Source organism: Calonectris borealis, chromosome 13, assembly GCF_964195595.1.
Source record: "Calonectris borealis chromosome 13, bCalBor7.hap1.2, whole genome shotgun sequence".
NCBI lineage: Eukaryota > Metazoa > Chordata > Aves > Procellariiformes > Procellariidae > Calonectris > Calonectris borealis.
Window position 1 is genome coordinate 8461143 of NC_134324.1, and position 14225 is coordinate 8475367.

Genomic DNA, 14225 nt, shown 5'->3' on the forward strand with positions numbered 1-14225 from the left:
TCTTCAACATGACAGTCTCAGTACCCTGACCGAACTCTGAAAACATAGAGCATACCTCAAGAAAGACAACTCTTGCAGTTATTCAATCTACCACCTTTCTATTAGTAATAGAACAGGGCAAAAAAAAGTCTTTATTTATACATTCTAAGTGTCACTTAAACTACAGTCATGGAAAAGTAATAGGTTTTGGGAAAACTGCTTCACAAGACTATCCTTACAGAATTTACACTGCTTTAATCCAGTTATGGTTATTAGCAAATTATCCAGTTGTTTTGATTTCATTCTTTTGGGGAATCACATATTCATGTAACAGATTCAATACTTACTTCAAATGTCACAGAGTAAGTGTAAATCAAATTCAGTTTATTGGTGAATTCTCCAGGAATCTCCATAGGTGGACCTTCACAACTTAAGTTGTTCTCATCTGTATGTTTGTAGCTAAGGGGCAGAGGGGAAAAAAAAAAGTTAAATAAAATTGCATATGCTCTACAGGATGAATTTTCACAAATTCTTTTCTATGGTAATTAAAAAAAGTTTTTATTTTTAAAAAAAAAAAAAAAAAAGAGAGAGCTGTGTATATCATTTTGTACCAGCTATTCAACTTCTTCGAGAACCTGCTTTTCTGTTCTTCTACCAACCAAAGGTCGAAGATCTTAAAATATATTTTTATTAATACTCATGTTTTCAGCAAGAGATAATATGAGAAAAAGAAAATCATGTATATAATTAGGTATCATCATTCAGAATTCCTGTAACAGCCTTAAAGCCACACCAGAACTGAACACTAGTTCTCACAAGCACTTGTGGTGAGAGCTAAAAACTCCACAGAAAGCATCCTAGGGATTTGGATCTTGGATTACTATCCTACGTCCAATTAATATTTGTTCACACTTCTAACCATTTGAGACCGTTATAGGTAAAGTTGTTTGCTAAGCACGTAGGAGACAAGAACCGCAGACCTCTGAAAGGTCACAAGATGCGGTTTCACTTTTCTGCCATGATCAGAATGAAGTCCTAGTCCTAAGCTAAAATGCTGCTTGGTTAACAGGGCTGCGAAGTCTGGAGGTCTTTACCAGGTAAGATGGTAAGTTTTAACACAAAATACCCCTTCTCTGCCATCATACCTCCCTTCCACATTTTAACAAGATTACAGTATTGGTGAGGAACTTAACCTCAGTGTGTGCTCGTCAGTAAGGAAGAGAATTTCTTAGCAATCTCCCACAGTTCTCACCTTCCCTCAAGTTTCATAGGGAGAAGGGTGTTTATTTTATTTTATTTTGGTGGATTTGGGACTGTCTTTTTTTTTTAATTACTATCATTATTTTACACTGGGGCAAAAGAAATGACTGTGGGAACCTTTCCATTTTCCATTCCTATACAAGTGGACTAATTTCACCTCTCATCAGTCTTGTGTACTCTAAAAAAATATAGAACAACTCAGAACAACATTCTACATTCTAAAGTTCAAATATGCAAACCCTTCTCTGCAGTACCTTAGAAATACTGCAACTATAGAAGCACGAAGTCAAAGAAACCTTAAGGTTTGCTTGAGTTCATTCCTGTGAACCTCCTCTAACACTGGAAAATAGCTTCCCTCTCACACAAGTTGCATCTACCCAATTTAGATAAACAATTCTACCTTATATGCATTATTATATGTCAACAACTAAGTCAAGCCACAAAATAATAAAAACTTTCATGAAGGCCTAGGGTGCTCCAACCACAAATATTAGCCATCAGGAGAGCTTCAAGGTTGAAGCAAAGCACCAAGCAAAACACCAGGTCAGAGAATGACAAAATCAAGGTTATGTGCGACCTAACTGTGCCCCCTTGTGGGCTGCATTACTGGTGAAAAGACAAATTCTCATTTTTCAACCATTCAGGATGCAACTGATAAAGCGTTAATCAAAAATGGGTAAGGTTGGTAGAATCTTCTTGCCACCATCTCAGATCAGATGTAAATGGAAGGAATAAACTTGCATAGCAATTATAATTCACTAGAAACACACTATACCATTGCAACAGAAAAAACAAGTATACCTGAGTCATGTTGTACCATACCTGTCTGTATGACTTGAGAAACTGTGGTAGTGTAATTTAAGAATGTACCTAATCTCTGTAGGAAAGAGGGAAGAGTTTAGCTAAAAAAAAAAATCAACCTGCTTTGAAATTTCATAAACGGACTGCAGTTTTCAAATACAGGTAAGCATGAACTGTACAGGAACAGACTGACAAGAGGCTAAAGTAATCGCTTCAGTCTGCTTCTGACCTCTGAATTGTTGCACCTCCTCCCTGGTCAACGCAGAAACACAGAAACTAAGAAGCTACTGTTTAAGAAAATAAGTTCATCTTCTTAGAAAATTAGTTGTCATCTTCTGCTGTTCTGAATACCTGTTCTGGAAACAGATGGGATGTTTCTCAACGTATCTGAAAACATGTCTTTTGAAAGGAAGTAATGCACATCCAGATGTAAATCAATAAAAACATGAGAAAGCTTCTATTGTTTGTGTCAGGTTATAAGAGTCTGCATTAGCAGTTTTGCCATCAGGAGGGACTTTGGGGAACATTTTAAAAGCAAAGTTAAATGACATTTGCAGTCGTGGAACTACTCTTTGTAAATACAGTTCCGGCTGTGAACTAGTATACTGGAAACTTTATTAGAATTCAGAATAAGCAGATCCTTAGAACTTATTGACAACAAGTATAATTCCTAAGTTTGCAACTACTGTTAGGACTGCCTAGCACTAGAACTTGCTCCTTTAATGCACAATTACCTTTGCGGTCTCAGTCTCGCCATCACCAGTCTTGCACCAGGCCAGTTTTCATCCTTCCCACTATGGTACATGATTGTTATGTCAACGTGGTTGAAGAGGTAGAAAGTGTTCTTCTTGTTAAACTCTGACTACAAAATATCACCAAAAGATTGAGAAACTTCTCCAACAGGAGAGGGCGCAAGCAGTCAAGAACTTTAAAATGAGACTACCGTCCAATGAAGGAGTAAGAAGGACCAGGAAATACTTCAACATTCACTTTTTTTTAAATATACCTGTATAAAATATTTATATATTTTTCTATATATTATATTGTTTTATATAAATACCAACCCACATAATAAAGTATCACATCTGTGTCACTAGTAAAATTTAAATGTATTTGACACCATTTTTAGTATTTACCACAACAAGCTGCCAAAACAAGTTCAAAGATGTATTTATTCAAAATACAAGTAATTCAGATTCACCATTTCTTCCCCCACCGCCCCAGTCTTCCTGGTAAACACTCCAGCTACCACAGCTTACAAACCAGAATCTGCTTCAAAAAACTACCTTTTACCTTCAGTAGCTATTCTGCTTTGTCATCCCTATCCTTTCAGAATTTCGAATTATGAAGAACTACATAAAGCTCAGATGATACCAAGTCAATTAAGTTGACTTGGATTTTCTTTTCTCCTCAACACTGTCATTGTTTAAAAAACCTTAACTTTAATTTGAATTAAGGGACTAGGATGACAGACTGCTAATTGAGTTTCCAAGTAAAAAAATTCCTTTATTTATTGTGTATTTTAGCCATTTTCCAATTGTCGTACAACTTCCACCCCCTGCCCCCTCCCAGCAAAATATGATGATGTCTTGCATTAAATTTATCTGGATTCCTCTTCTTTCACCACGATCAAGATTCCCATCGGGAGAAGACCAGAATCATACCTGTCTCATACTATAACCCCATCTTTAGGTATCCGTTTCCTCTGCTTCCAGCTCGCATAAATGCGAGGATGAACTGCAGCTGTGCCATTGCATGATAACAACCCCTTCCTGCCCCCATTTTTAAAGAGGTAATTATGTCTGCTAGAATAGGTATTTAGGTGTACTTCTAAAAGAGGACGACATTCCCCAACTCAGCCCAGAGATTACAGTCATATCCACGGTGCTACATTGTTACTTGCCCACGTAACAATCATCCCTCCAGCGCTATGCCATGCAACCTTCTCATCCCAATTAGAATCTACAGACTAAAACTGACGCTGGGTATGACAGCTACACTGGCAGAGCATCCACACCACAGCTAGCGCACGCAATTTGCACAGCACTTCATGGATATACAGTACCAGCTCCCTAAGCGCTCACTAGAAAATTCAACCATTGCTGCCTATGTATAAAGGCCCCGCTCTAAAAAAAAGAAAAACACTTTTCATTCAAGTTGCTGACTTTGCTACAACCATTTTCTGTGTACCAGATAGCTTCCAACACAACATACACAGTATCAATTTAACATAAAAACCACCTCACATACAAAGTAATGGAGTTGAACACCTAACTAGAACAGGTTATTCAACTCACAGACCATTTTCAATAGTCTAGGGAGCTCGAGGAGTAACCGAGTTGGAAGGTGACTGTAGACCAAGTAAACTGAACATGCATGATAAATGCATCACTTCCAAGAAGCATCAGACCTGCTGAATACAAATAAATTGACTGCACTGCATATAAGCTGTAAGGCATGTGGCAGAGCAGAGCCATAGCGAGGAGTGTGGTCCCTCACCCCAGAAGAGATAAAACTGTATCACTACTATCTGTAACTGTACTAGTTCACCACGGAACTCCCAGGATGACTGACACATTTCAAATTGTTGTCAATATAATTCTTTCCTGTCACAGCTGTGTTTGTTATCTTCCAGCCATCTGGGAAAATCCTGACACGTTTAACTTGTAAACTGTGCTAGACATAACTTTTGCAACTAGAACACAGTGCTCATTTCTAGGTCTTCACTAGAAAGCTTCTATCTAAAATCGGTAAAAGACGACCTTGCACAAAAATACGACTCTTAGTTGCATGGACAAAGAACTAATAGGTACAAGGATGGATACACATGAAATTTCAGAAGAAAACTCAATTTTCTAAGGCTTTTAGACACCAATACGGTTGTTTTATAGCTTTATCTATATTGGTCAAAAGATGTACATGAACATTTTTTTGGACAATTGTATCAGTGAAACACTGCATATAGAAGCAGCATTCAGCTTTGTCAATGCCCAGGTTCTGAATATTAACCATATTTACATGAGTATCTGTTCTTTCTCAGGAAAAGAAAGCTTAAAAATAAAACTATAAATGAAATTACATCTGATATACTAATGAAAAAAGTTCCACCACTTACATTTATAACACAAGCATCTTTAACTCTACCATCTGGAGTAACAAAACATCCTATTGGAAATCCTGGATTACAGTATTTTTGTCCATCTTCCACATCGTAGCACCACGTTACAGGCATGTTATCGATAATCCTAGACAGAAATCATCAAAGAACACATCCTCAGAAAGGGATGCACCTTATTTCACATTGAAATTTAACATTTATGTAATGCACATTGTTTTCAGTAGCGCCCACAAGATGCACAGTAGAGGACAACTATCACATAGAAGGAAGAAAGCAACCACTTAGAACATAGACAACAATGTAAAAAAGTGGCAAAAAAAAACCCAACCTCAAGTACACAGCTTACCAGTGATGCTGATAATTCAACTGCATTCCTTTCTTTAAAAAAGCCAGTTTGCTTTTATCGGCATTGTTTCCTGGGTCATATGACCTTGTACAAACCTTCTTGCATGTTTCTTGCTTTTTAAAAGTGAACTGTTAAAAAAACACACAAAGAAAGTAATTTCAGTTTTGCTTCAAAAACCTTTTAGAGTCTTTTTTCACATAAAGCTGACTTTTTTTGAGGTACTTCACTTCCTTGCTATAAAAGTTTCTAAAGCCAGAATTTCCAACACAAAAGATTTAACTTAAATGTCAAGATTTATATATATCCAGCACTAGCAATCCCCTTTCCAATTGCTAAAAATCTCTTCAATAGCCCAGATAAACTACCTCCAGATAAACTTTAAGGATTGAAATTTGAAAATTAGTAGAAAAGGTATTGCTTTTTTCTTTTACCAGTTTTTTTTTATTTTGGTAATTTCATCATCTGCTAAACCAGACTTTAACTACACCCTTTTTGGATGTTTCTTGTTAATTTTAGCTGTATTTCCCCATGATGACTAAGTTATTAGACAAGGCTGCCAAAAATGCAGCAAGTTGCACAGCATCTATGCTTCAAGTGCAGACACCACCTAATGCAAACGTGCTCACATTTGTATATCAAACTTCTATTCTAACCCAGTTAGGATTTACCTGTTAGTGAGCGAACACACTTAAAACACGACTGAAAATTCTAACATTATCAATGCCTAAGTGCTAACCAATGACAGCATCTCCTAATTACTGTAGCATGCAGCCATTTCAAACAAGTAACTGTTATAATACTTAATTTGTTCGATGGGTATCCAGCCCAAATGACCCATCATGCTACGTATTTAAAAGCTTCTTGTGGCCAGCAATCATAAGACTTAAAATTACATTAGCTCAGAGAGTCAAAGAAAAAGAGACTTCTAGGAGCAGTTTACACAAGGGAGGAGGCATCACCTCCTTAACAGTTCTATGAGAAAGTGTGACTAGGTCCCTAATGACTGAGCAGCAGCAGACTCAAACTCTGCTGCTTCTTTTTCTCACAGGGATTTGGATTATCTAGCAACCCTCACACACAAACATAGCCCAGTTTTCAGTTTCACCAGCAAATCCCAGTCTGGAAGCTGCTCTTGAACAGTATACAGCTTTCAAGCATTAAGAGCCAGTGTTTGACCATATCTCCTTTACAGCCAATAATTTTCCCAAGTTGATTGGACAGCATTTTAGAGACACTACATTTGGTCATTGCTAATGCAGAGCATGAGACAGAAAAATACTACATACCTAATCTACAAGACACTTCCTTACATTTATTTTACAGAATATTTCAAGTGACATGCATCAACAATGAAAAATTTGGTTTTAGACAACAGATGTTAAGTGTGTACAAGCAGGGAAAAGCTGGAAGTGAGCCCCAACTTGGCTTCCCCTTCCCACTCTGGAAGCTGCCCAGTAGTACAACCAAGTATATGAAACAGTTCCTGAACCACCAGTTTACAGCCTCCAATATTACATTTAAAAAACTAATGATTTCAGATCACCTAACACACTATACACCCAGTTGTTAAAGAACTGCTTAAGATATAGTTTCTGGATTTCTCTACCACAGAGGAACAGGAAAGAAGAGTGATTACTGGCTCAGCTTCCTAACTTTAATTAGCCACCCTAAGATGCCTTCGGGGGGGCGGGGAGGGGTTTTGGTTTCATTACATAAACAGTATAAAGCTTATATTAAAAAAAAAATTTAAATAATCATACAGTCATCAAGTCTTCAGCTATGTCTATGGATTACAGCCATCAGAATGACAGCTATCAAATTTAAACAGGATCAACTTCAAGGGATAAAATAACCTTATATGGAGACGACGCTATTCTCTCCCCAAACAGCACTTGTCCAAGATTTTCTGATGGTCTTTTCTCTTCTGTATCTTGACAGAAGTCAAAACTGGAAAAAAGTGGAAAAGATTACCTTTAATTTTTAATTGACATATAACTGTAAATATCAGCCTAAAACAATTTCTTAAGTTATGTCCCTAACATGGCAGTTTTCATGCTTCTTTTGGTGGATCAGCCACTGTTAGTAAAAATTTCAGTGCCTTTGCAAAGAAATTCGGCATATATTATATGATGATTTTGATATCAATTTCAACCAAGATATATCACAGCTGAAGTAGTTTTAACAAAATGCATGATGCTTAGTCCAAGCATCCTTTTCAAATGGCAATTTAAACAAATGATAGAGTGTTTCATATTAAGAAAAAAAGACTATGCTACAGACTGTCCATTTCTCTTGCAAAAAAGTTTCAGAAAAATAACTACACCCCTTTCTTAAAGGAGTCTTTACAAATAGTATTTAATGTGAAACATGTTCCAAAGAAGGGAAGTGCTTTTAATACGAATGTGCCACACTGCCAAATGCCATTCTTTTCAACTACATACAGTCTGAAACAGCTGAATATGGAAGACAGAATGGAACCATTCTGGATCTTTGTTATTTAAACACAGGTAGCAGTAGGCTATAAACAAAAAAAATTTTAAAAATCACTTATCTTTGGTGAATAAGTACTTTTCCTCAATAAGCGGTCCTAAATTCATTGGCTTCCATACAGTTTAATGCAAATAGAGACATTATGGGCTTTCCAAGCTAGTCTCTGGTCTTGCTGCTACTATTGCACTGCAGAGTAAGACCTACAACAGCTACAACTTTCTCTTTTCTGTATGCCAACCGCAAGCCTGCAAATCATACTGTGTATCATTGCTTAGTAGGCCTATCAATACCTGCAAAAGCAGGTAATAGTTTTCACAGACAAGAATCAAAATTAAAAAAACCAAGAATTAGACACAGAGCTTTAGCGGAAAAAGAAAAAATAACAATGACTCTTCTTCCAATTTCTTTTAGTTGCCAGAAACAAGGAACACAGAGCTCCTGTCTTCCTAGATTTGACTAACAGGAAGAACTTTCAAACACACCAAACAGTCAACACTAAATCTAGTACTCAGCTCAAAAAAACGCACGCATTAGAAACCCAGCAGCCTTACCTTTAACAATAACAGAGGACAGTCAGGAGGCACAGGTGTGGCCTTCATCCTTTCTGCCCTCTTATATTTCACTCCTGCCACTGAACGCTGGATTTACCCTTCCACCCCTAGACCCAAAACATCGCTTACAAGAAACACGTGTGTTGTATCAGGAGTTGCATGACTGCACTGAGAACAGACAACAGGCTTTCCAAACGCTTCTGGAAGCCTGTTGCAACGTACTTACGCATCATACTCGTATGGCAGAACCGATTCAACCGAGTCCAGTCTGTTCACGAAGAGCTCAATTAGTGACTGAAACAGGGAAGGACAGGGGGAGAAAAAGTATGAAAATACAGACTTGCAAAAACAGATGTGCGGCCTACACGAAACGCATCGCTAGCTGGCAAGAGCTGTTACAAGTTTCGGAGCTCACTATCCCACGGCGGAGTTACCACAGACTTCTGACAGGCCCCGACCGCCGCCGCGGCGCTGGGCCACGCCAGCGCCGCCCTCCCTCGGCAGCGCCGCCGCCACAGGGGGCTCCAACAAGGAACGAAGCACCGGCGAAGGGCGCTCCCGGCACTGACTGAAAAGTTCTGCGGGGAAAGGGGAGGTTTTCACCGTAAAAAAACACCTGGTGCACCAAGGGAAAGGGAGCGGGGGGTGGCTGGCTTCCCGGAGCAAAGATTGCCGCCTGAGGGAGACCTCCCGGGGCCCGCACGCAGCGGATCGGGGGATACTCGGCGGTCCCCTCGCCGCGGAAACCCCGAGCAGGCTTGCCCCGCTCGGGGTTTCCGCGGCGAGAGGGGTGGACCGCTCGTGTCGGGCCCTCCCGTGAGGGCTCTCACCTTGCAGCCCTCGCTCTCCTCGCCCTCCTCACAGAAGCTGACGGGCGCCAAGCCGGGCAGGTAGAAGGCGGCACAGAGAGGTGCCACCAGCAAGAGACCGGCCGCCAGCAGCCTCATCTTCCAGCCTGAAGGCACGAAGGCAGCATGAGCCGAGGCAGCAGCCCCGACTCCCCTGGCCAGCGCCTTGCGGAGGCGGCCTCAGCCGGGGCGGAGGCCAGTAGCGGCGGCGTCACAATCGCGTTGGGGCCGCGGCGCCTGCGCGATGAGGAGGTGAAGGGCTGGGCGCCATCTTGAGGCAGGGCACTCTGAGGCTCGGCCGCTTTTCTCCTTACGGAGACTGGCGTTGCCTCCGGGACGTTTGGGCGGCCTGTTACCTCCCTCTCGGTGGGGAGGTGGTTTCCTTTCTTCTTGCCTTCCACGTTCACCTGAGTCCTTTTTCCCAAAGTCCCCTGTGGTGACTCATACCAGAACCTCTTTTCAGGTTTTAGCTCCCAGCATAGCAGAGAAAGGCTTAAATTGGATTTTACCAGCTCAGAAATTAGGGTGAAAATCTAAGATTTTGTACTGCAATCTTTATCTGCAACCCTGTGTCTTTTAAGAATTATATTTGATGATTTTTTGATGTCTGGTTCAGCAGCTTGTGATGTTTGCAGCCAACAACAGTGGGATGCGCACCAGCTCATGGTGCGTCCCGTGGCTCCTTGCTACCACAACGCAGCCATGGCAGTGCCATGAACATGATGCCAAGCTCCAGGCTCACTCGTTCGGGTGGCACTGGCAGGAGCAGCACACAGGGGCAGCAGCAAAACCTGTCTGAGAAGCAGGGTAAGTACGGGTGATGGCTGCAAGCCGAGCTTCGTGATACCATGGCAAGATAGATGTTCACTGCTGTCTAAGACATTAAGCTAAAAGTGGTGTTGTCAATACCGGGTAGACAACACCTCCATCTTCCTCTCTGTATTTCCCGTTTAAGCAAGCTGTTGCCACTCTGGTTTCCAACCTGTGACATTACATTTGCATTACCCCTGCAAAACCTCCATGTCCAACAATTTTACCCAATGTGTCAATCAGTAGTGAGTTGCCCTTACCGTAGGACAGCACCAGGCAAAAGGAGAAAGAATAAAGAATAAGCATGATAATTGCTTATCTTGTGTCTTTTCAGCTGAGCCTGGAAAATTTGAGTTGTCATTTCAGGCAGCACCAGCTATGTCTTAGAGACCTGTGATCCACCGTGTATTGCTAAACTGGAAGGGGCCACAATTAGTTCCCAAATAGGTGATTTGGGAGAAGCACATTATGGAGTTCCAGTTTAGAATGGTTGACAAAGTCAGTGCCAGAAACAATTGTTTTGTGCTGCTCTCATCCACTCTAGTCTGAGTTTTATGGAGGAAAAATGCTCAATTTCTATAAATACCTATCAACAGACACCTGCCCAGAAAATTGCTCCTTGTCATGAAACTATTAAACTGATCTTTTCAGTTATTAGTTTTTTACTATATATCTAGAGGGAATTACATTCCTTTTTTATTCATTCTGAATGAGTCTTATTTGATCAGATTATTTAGGTATTCATTAGTCCTCATCCCCCAGCTCTCCTGAACCCTTTATCCAGTTTAAACCCAAAGTATGATGAAATTCATAAAAATTCATGTTTGATGAAAATATGCAGTGTGGTACAAGGGACATTCAAAGTAGTCTCCTCTGTATGAACAGGTTTGTAGTGTAAATTCAACTACATTGTTAAATATCATAGGATTCACTCAAGAGAGTGACATTTTAGGGGGAAGCTACCAAAAAAATTCATAAAATACTACCCTCATGGAATGTTATCCCCCTCTCCCATCTAGTGGACTCATTTTTATGGTTATCAGTGAAAAGGCACGAAAGGATCAGTTTCTTTATATGTATGTGGGTTTGTAAGTAACATGCTTAATTGCATTTCTTCTTTTAAAAACATAAGGAATATTTTCTAAGCTGTGATAATGCAAGGGCAAGTATATCTATGGCAGTTAGATAGCAACTGTCTTCTGTGTAAAGGCTGGTGGAGTTTTCCTGGGCTCTGTTTTCCCGTTTATCCCATCTAAGTCTGTTTCCTATTCTGTAGGGGCCAACATTAGGACCTCTTATTACTATCTTAATTTCCTATCAGAAAATTCGAAGTTGAGGGATCATTTGCAAAAGAAACTGTCATGGCTCCTCAGCCTTGAACTTCTTACTGAATGAAGCGTAAGAGAGATCAGTTTCCATTCAGACTGCAGTTTGTTCCGTGAAGGTTTCTGTAATTTTTCTACAAAAATTCAAACTTATATATAAAAAAAAAAAGGATAGGAGGAAGAAGATTGAGAAGAGTTATATATCCTCTAATCCTCTAGGAAAAAGATCTGTCTCACTGAACTTGGAGCGAGACCACACATAAACTATATAGTGGAATACAGTAAAATACTGTTCCAGTTTGCAGTGCAGATGGAACTAAGGTTTTGATGAGAAGCCTGATGAAGGTATGTTTTAGGACAAAGGATAGAAGAATTTTGCCCTAATACAATTACAGCAGTTATGTTCAAATGCTGTTTCAAATGTAATTTGTTCATGCTAATCCCATCTAGCTACATGTACAGTACGTGTTAACGTTAATAAAATGAAGCCAGGAGTTATCAATGAAATATTCTTTTAATCAGAGGAGAAAAAAGACTTTAGTTTGCATTTGCTTATCTTTCCAATTACCTGGCAGGCGGTCAGCAAATACACTACTGTAGGTCATAGAAGCACACAGAGACTTCACACATAGACGGAGACTGTTTTTAGCATGTCTCTTACAGGACTAACAATTCACTTTAGTTTTCACTATCCATTCCAGGGAGACTCTGAGGTTTAAATTATTCTGTAGTGAAACTAGAATTTGAACCTTTTTTTCATATGATAATTGGATGAGTATCTAGCTATGCCATTCTTTGGCAACTGCATTGTTATCATGTGCAGTGCCCTCCCACTTCGTTACCGAAGGTCACCTTTCCCTTTTCCCATGCACGATAACAGCATCCAGAAATTCTTAGCACCTATGCTGGAAAGGTGATCATCTTTAAGTACATACTACAGTCTAGAGTAGAGTTTGAGAGCTACCTTCTTTTGTATTCTCAACAGATCTATGAAGTAGTCTGAAGCAATGTTGCCTTCTGCTCTCCCTAACACAAAGAGCAGCTCAATATCAGTATCTGAACAGAGGAGACTGAAAAACTGAAGATAAGAGTCTGATGTTTTCTTATCAGGATGCAGCAATTATGCAGCTCTGCAACTGTAACGGCACTGGACAATACCAGTAGAGTCTATAGACTCTGAGGCACCTCTCAGAAATAAAGGTCTGTAGAATACCACAAGGGAGAATAGAAGTTACAGAGGAGTTGAGCAATGTCCATCCCATGCATTAAGAAAGTGGATAAGGTAACATGCTGGTGGACCATGTTGTCTCCTGTGACTCAGACAAGACAACACGGTCTAGGAAACTACGCCACCATTTCTGATTGCTTCAGCCCCACGCATGCCCTCCTCCCCCTCCATGCAGCTGGCACAAATACCAGTGTGGGAGGGAGTTGGGAGGGCAGTAGATAGAGGTGGGAAAGCAGGCATTTTTTTTCCTTTTAGCTCCCAGCAGGTTCATTGTGGAGCCCTGCCAGCCCTAGGGACTTCGCAATGAAGACATGCTATGGTATCTGTAAGGAAAGGGATCTTGGTATGTACAAGCAAGAGCCTGAATAGGTACCAGGCATCACTGCCTACCATACAGCATGGATACTCTTTGAAAAGCCCTAGGAAAAACCACCTGTGACCTGCCACAGATGATGCAGGTGCAGTACAGGAACATGGAGTGGCTCTGGAGACCAGCTCCTCAGACCTGACAGGGATCCCTCAGCACCGCAGATCCTCAGGAATGTGCAGGCACTGGCCATTGACATCCTATTACTCAAACCTGGGATCAGGGGATTCATTTGAGGTTCTGTTTTAAGTCCTCTGGTTAACACTAGTGGGATTTCAGCATGGGAGCCAGGTGTATTAAATAAGTTGCCTGTGATACATGTTGGCACTGCCCTCCTGCACAAGGATGAGTCCAGAGCTATATGAAATACTAAAACATTCAAGAAACCTGCTGCAATTCTTTAGCTTTTGCATCTCGTAGAAGTCAGCTCTAAGGGTCCTTCTTCAAGGAGTAGGAATGGGTGCTAGTTACAGGTCCCGGCTACCAGTTTTCAGTGAGCATGTTCACTGTGCTTCTGGAGTTTTTATAAAAGGTAACAAATGGAGACAGACAGACTTGCAAATAGCTACCCTCAGGCATCCCTTTTGTTTTTATCACCTAGTTTTAAGAAGGTAACAGGAAAATCCATTTTTGTTTTTGAATTAAAAGGCTGAGTGGTAATTAGACTAGGTGACTAAGAAAAGAGCCCTTGTTGACTGTTTAATACCATTTTAGATAATCTACAAGTTCAAAGTCAGCAAAAGAAAATACCTGCAATTGAACCTCAGATATAATTAAAAAATTGAGTGCAAAACTTTGTTACCAACAACCTCTTTCATTTTAAACTACAGGTATTTCAGTTTAAGTCTCTAAGGAAGGGGTAGTGACATGCACATATATCAATTAAATTAACTAAAACCACCTTGAGACTGTTTTAGCTGAACAGGGTTAACCTCCCGCACAGACACTTCCCCAAAGTTAAACTAACCCCATTGAGAGCGATCTTGCTTCCAAACCAGTGAAGCAATCGCTCCTGTGGGCATCCCGCTCAGAAGCGGGACGAGGAGCTGCCGCGCCTGCCCGCGGGGAAGCCGGCAGACAAAGAGGCGTGCGCTGCCTGCGG

General features: G+C 40.6%; 1 protein-coding gene and 1 long non-coding RNA gene across 6 annotated transcripts in view; one reads left to right on the forward strand and one right to left on the reverse strand.

The window, feature by feature from the left end:
• Positions 1 to 9606, reverse strand: part of LOC142087617 (transmembrane 9 superfamily member 2-like) — a 35207-nt gene extending 25601 nt beyond the window's left edge. For all 5 annotated transcript variants that reach the window (XR_012675529.1, XR_012675530.1, XM_075162008.1 and 2 more), the window contains exons 1-7: positions 9376 to 9606; positions 8772 to 8839; positions 7358 to 7451; positions 5505 to 5632; positions 5156 to 5285; positions 2775 to 2902; positions 327 to 438 (exon numbers count right to left, since the gene is read on the reverse strand). Coding sequence is in view for 3 of the 5 variants with exons in the window: in XM_075162008.1 (XP_075018109.1) it covers positions 327 to 438; positions 2775 to 2902; positions 5156 to 5285; positions 5505 to 5632; positions 7358 to 7451; positions 8772 to 8839; positions 9376 to 9492 (777 nt within the window). In the remaining 2 variants the exon portion in view is untranslated. The remainder of the gene's footprint in view (positions 1 to 326; positions 439 to 2774; positions 2903 to 5155; positions 5286 to 5504; positions 5633 to 7357; positions 7452 to 8771; positions 8840 to 9375) is intronic.
• A 101-nt stretch (positions 9607 to 9707) lies between these two features.
• On the forward strand, positions 9708 to 12187 carry LOC142087620 (uncharacterized). Its single transcript, XR_012675533.1, has 3 exons — positions 9708 to 9767; positions 10010 to 10200; positions 11748 to 12187. It is a non-coding gene; the product is annotated as an uncharacterized LOC142087620 (long non-coding RNA).
• The last annotated feature ends 2038 nt before the right edge of the window (positions 12188 to 14225 follow it).